Here is a 4,712-nt window from a genome sequence, read left to right as displayed (position 1 = left end):
GTCCCAGCTACTTGGGAGGCAGAGGCAGGAGACTCGTTTGAGCCCAGGAGTTGGAGGTTGCTGTGAGCTATGATGCCATGGCACTCTACCCAGGGGGATAGCTTGAGGCTCCATCTAAAAAAAAAGAAAAGAAATCATTAGTATTTTCAATACAGTCAAAGGTACAGAATGGAAGATCAATGTGGGGGGTATATACAAAGTAAGTTGTAGTTGCTTGAGGCACATAGACTGATTATGTGGTTATGGTTACTGTGGTAGTTAAAACTGATTTAATAGTGACCTTCATCATGTTTAAGAACTAGGCTCTGGGGGTGGTGCCTCTGGCTCAAAGAGTAGGGTGCTGGCCCCATATACTGGAGGTGGTGGGTTCAAACCCAGCCCCAGCCAAAAACTGCGAAAGAAAAAAAAAAGAACTAGGCTCTAGGCTCGGCACCCATAGCACAGTGGTTATAGGCTAGCGGGTTTGCTAGCTTTAGTGTATGTGGCTGGTGCTGTAACCACTGTGCTATGGGTGGTTACAGCCCGGACCAGCTAAAACAACAATGGCAACTGCAATAAAAAATAGCTGGGCATTGCAGTGGGTGCCTGTAGCCCTAGCTACTTGGGAGGCTGAGGCAAGAGAATCACTTACGCCCAAGAGTTTGAGGTTGTTGTGAGCCATGCCACTCTACTGAGGGTGACATAGTGAGACTCACTCTGTCTCAAAAAAAAAAAAAACAACAATAACAAAACTAGACTCTAGCTGGGTGCAATGGTGCATGCCTGTAATCCTAGCACTCTGGCAGGCTAAGGCAGTAGGGTTGCTTGAGCTCAGGAGTTTGAGACCAGCCTAAGCAAGAGCAAGACCCTGTCTCTACTAAAAAATAGAAAAATTAGCCAGGTGGTGTGACAGTTACTTTGTAGTCCCAGCTACTCAGGACACTGAGGCAAGAAGATCACTTGAACCCAGGAGTCTGAGGTTACTGTGAGCTAGGCTGAGGCCATGACACTCTAGCCTGGGCAACAGAGTGAAACGCTGTCCCTCAAAACAAACAAACAAACAAAAACAGGCCAAGCAGGTGGTGCCTGTGGTTCAGTGGGTAGGGTGGCGGGTTCGAACCCAGCCCTGGCCAAACTGCAACCAAAAAAAATAGCTGGGTATTGTGGTGGGCGCCTGTAGTCCCAGCTACCTGGGAGGCTGAGGCAAGGGAATCGCCTAAGCCCGGAGTTGGAGGATGCTGTGAGCTGTGACGTCATGGCACTCTACCGAGGGTGTTAAAATGAGACTCTGTCTCTTAAAAAAAAAAAAAAAACAGGCCAACATAGTGGCTTACACCTGTAATCCTAGCACTCTGTGAGGCTGAGGTGGGTGGATTGCTTGAGTTCAAGAGTTAGAGACCTGCCCAAGCAAGAGCGAGACCCTATCTCTACTAAAAATAGAAAAAAAGTAAAACTAATTGGGCATTGTGGCAGGTGCCTGTAGTCCCAGCTACTCCAGAGGCCAAGGCAAGAGATTTGCTTGAGCCCAAGAGTTTGAAGTTGCTGTGAGCTATGATGACCCCCCAGCACTCGGCCAAGGGCAACAAAATGAGACTCTGCCTCAAAAAAAAAAAAAAAAAAGAAAGAAAGAACGAAAAGGCCAGTCTGTGTGGTTGCTTACACTTTGTAATCCCAGCACTTTGGGAGGATGAAGCAGGAGGATTGCTTGAGCTCAGGAGTTCAAGACCAGCCTGAGCAAGAGCAAGACCCCATGTCTACTAAGAAAAAAAAAGAAGAAAGAAAAGAAAAACTAGCTGGGCATGTTGGTGGGTGCCTTTAGTTCCAGCTAGTTCTGAGCAAGAGCAAGACCCCATGTCTACTAAGAAAAAAAAAAAAGAAGAAGAAAGAAAAGAAAAACTAGCTGGGCATGTTGGTGGGTGCCTTTAGTTCCAGCTGCTTCTGAGCAAGAGCAAGACCCCATGTCTACTAAGAAAAAAAAGAAGAAGAAGAAAGAAAAGAAAAACTAGCTAGGCATGTTGGTGGGTGCCTTTAGTTCCAGCTACTGGGGAGGCTGAGGCAGAAGGATTTCTAGCGCCCAGGAGTTTGAGGTTGTGTGCTGTGACATCACAGTATTCTATCCAGGGCAACAGAGTGAGACTCAGTGTCAAAAAAAATAATAATAAAATGAAGAAGAAGAAAATAAATGAAAGAAAACACTGCTCTAGAATCAAAGGACTCAGTGTCAGACCTGTCCTATCCTTGGTAGGATACTAATCCTTGACCTGGTCCTCAGTTTAAAAAAAAAAAAAAAAAAGTGGGAACTATAGCACCGTCCTCTCTGGGTTGTTATAAGATTTAGATCAGTTGTTATATCTGAAACCCTCAGACTGTCACAGTAAGTGCTCAATAACTTGTTAATATTATAAAGTATATGAAATATTCAATGTTTAAAGGAAAAAGAGAAACAGAGATGTCTATAATTTGAGCCTCAATATTAGTTAGGAAAATGACATCCTAAGGACCAGTCAGGAGGTATTTTTTTTTTAAGAGACAGTGTCTCACTATGTGGCCCTTGGTAGAGTGCTGTGGAGTCACAGCTTATAGCAACCTCCAACTCCTGGGCTTAGGCAATTCTCTTGCCTCAGCTTTCCGAGTAGCTGGGATTACAGGCACCCACCACAACTCCTGGCTATTTTTTTTCTTGCAGTTTGACCAGGGCTGGGTTTGAATGTGCCACCCAGGAGGTATTATTTTTGAGGGGAAAGTACATGATTTCAGTTTTAGGAAGATAGTTTTTAATGTGCAAGAGTGACAAATAGGTGTAAATATACAACAGGCTATTAAGACTAGGGCCTCAGAGAAGTAAATCTAAAGTGCTGGTTTTTATTCTAATACAGGTAAAATATTTAAGTTTAAAGTATATGATGAACTTTAAAAGCATATGTATGCATTGTTAATAAACTGATAATAATTACATAATTTTTTGTTGTTGTTGTTACAGTTTGGCCAGGGCTGGGTTTGCACTCAACCACCCTTGGTATATGAGGCTGACACCCTACTCACTGAGCCACAGGCACCACCCAATAATTACATAATTTTCTAAAACCTTCACATGTCATGAGCTGGGCACAGCAGCTCACACCTGTAATCCCAGCACTCTGGAAGGTCAACTCAGGTGGATCACCTGAGCTCACAAGTTCGAAACCTGCCTGAGCTAGAGCAAGACCCTGCCTCTAAAAATAGCCAGTAGTCCCAGGTACTGGGGAGGCTGAGGCAAGAGAATCACTTGAGCCCGTAAATCTGAGGTTGCTGTGAGCTATGATGCCACAGTACTCTACTGGGGGTCACAAAGTGAGACAAAAACAAAAAAAAAAAAAAAAAAGAAACCTTCACATGTCTTTTATAATTTTGTCCTCATTAAATAAGATACTAGATTATAGGCTCCACAATCTGTACCTCTTTTTATTTACTATTGTATTCACAGTACCCAGTAGTACAACATGTGTACAAAAGGTCCTCAGCAAATATATACTTATATATTTGAATGAATGAATGTTACATCCTTGCTTTGCGGGTGGGCAAAGTCATGGAAAGATTGTGACTTGCATATGTTTCAGAAAATGTTATGGGAGCTAAGACTGGGTTTTGGGTCTTTCCAAACCTAGCTTTTAGCAACAAGTTGAGAGAGAACAATTGATAAAGCATTACATGTTGGCATAGTTTAGACATGGGCTATGGTACCATTTTCAAGAGAACCATTTTAGGTATATCAAGTTTATGTAACAAAATTGAGAAATGGCAGTCATACATAAAATGCAAATCCAGTTATTGTATGGAAAAATAATTATTGTACTCATGTACAGATTTCCATAAGAGATAATAACCCTCTATTTACTGTCTTCTTATTTCCTCAGGGGCATTACTCTAGTGTGCCTTAAATGTGATTTCCTAACTGACTCTTCTGGCTTAGATAGTATGGCTAAGCACTTAAGTCAACGTAAAAATCATACATGCCAAGTTATAATAGAGGATGGTACGTATATGTACTTATTTTACTTTGAATTTCTGATATTTATTCCAGTATTTTTGATCAGCCACAGTATGGGCTCTTATGTATTAAAATGAAAATCTCACTCTTCATATATACTATTTTAAATGTAAAACTCTTCTTCCAATTTTAGTTGCTGCAAGTACCTCAACTTCTGAACCCATTTCTACGTAAGTTTAATTTTCATTCAGTGCATTTTCCTTTGATGGATTTTAGCACTGTTGTATTTTTTAAATGTATCATTAATAGAAATGAAAAATATTAAAGTATTTTTTGTTCTTACTTTTTTTTTAAAGCTGCTTGTTGAAATAGATTCCTGCTCTGTGGAGCTCGTGCAACCTGGTGCAAGACAAGTTGGAATTTCCTGAGTTCAGAGTTCTGAAGTGTTTTCTCACACGAAGGCGATTAAACAGCCAAGTTCATGACACTAGCTCTAATCATCAGCTCTTTTCAGCTTTCAGATGGCATTAGATTCTTCCACCTTATCTTTATGTCAGGTTAACATATCTTAACCTGTTTTTTTAATCCTTTTTTCTCCTCCAGCCAGCTCTCCAAAAATAACTTTTGTTGCTGTGGTCTTTTCTCATTTTGCTTAAAACAATTTGTATTCTTATCTGCTATACTTACCTTCACAATATTACATTCTAAACAATACGGCTGTTCATCTTTTCTGTCTGTTTTGTCTGCTTTCTTAATTTCTTATAAG

The 4,712-nt window shown here is 41.0% G+C and overlaps 1 protein-coding gene across 1 annotated transcript in view; it reads left to right on the top strand.

Annotated features, from left to right (window-relative positions):
- ZNF280C (zinc finger protein 280C) overlaps nt 1-4,346 on the top strand; it is a 48,192-nt gene extending 43,846 nt beyond the window's left edge. Inside the window, exons 15-17 of the mRNA XM_003796970.2 lie at nt 3,873-3,991; nt 4,140-4,176; nt 4,303-4,346. Coding sequence (XP_003797018.2) covers nt 3,873-3,991; nt 4,140-4,176; nt 4,303-4,318 — 172 coding nt within the window. The 3' untranslated portion in view covers nt 4,319-4,346. The remainder of the gene's footprint in view (nt 1-3,872; nt 3,992-4,139; nt 4,177-4,302) is intronic.
- Nucleotides 4,347-4,712: the final 366 nt, after the last annotated feature.

The sequence above is a fragment of the Otolemur garnettii genome, unplaced genomic scaffold (assembly GCF_000181295.1).
Source record: "Otolemur garnettii isolate 467f Iridium unplaced genomic scaffold, OtoGar3 scaffold00109, whole genome shotgun sequence".
NCBI classification, from domain to species: domain Eukaryota; kingdom Metazoa; phylum Chordata; class Mammalia; order Primates; family Galagidae; genus Otolemur; species Otolemur garnettii.
This window is presented reverse-complemented; position numbering and strand designations above follow the sequence as displayed.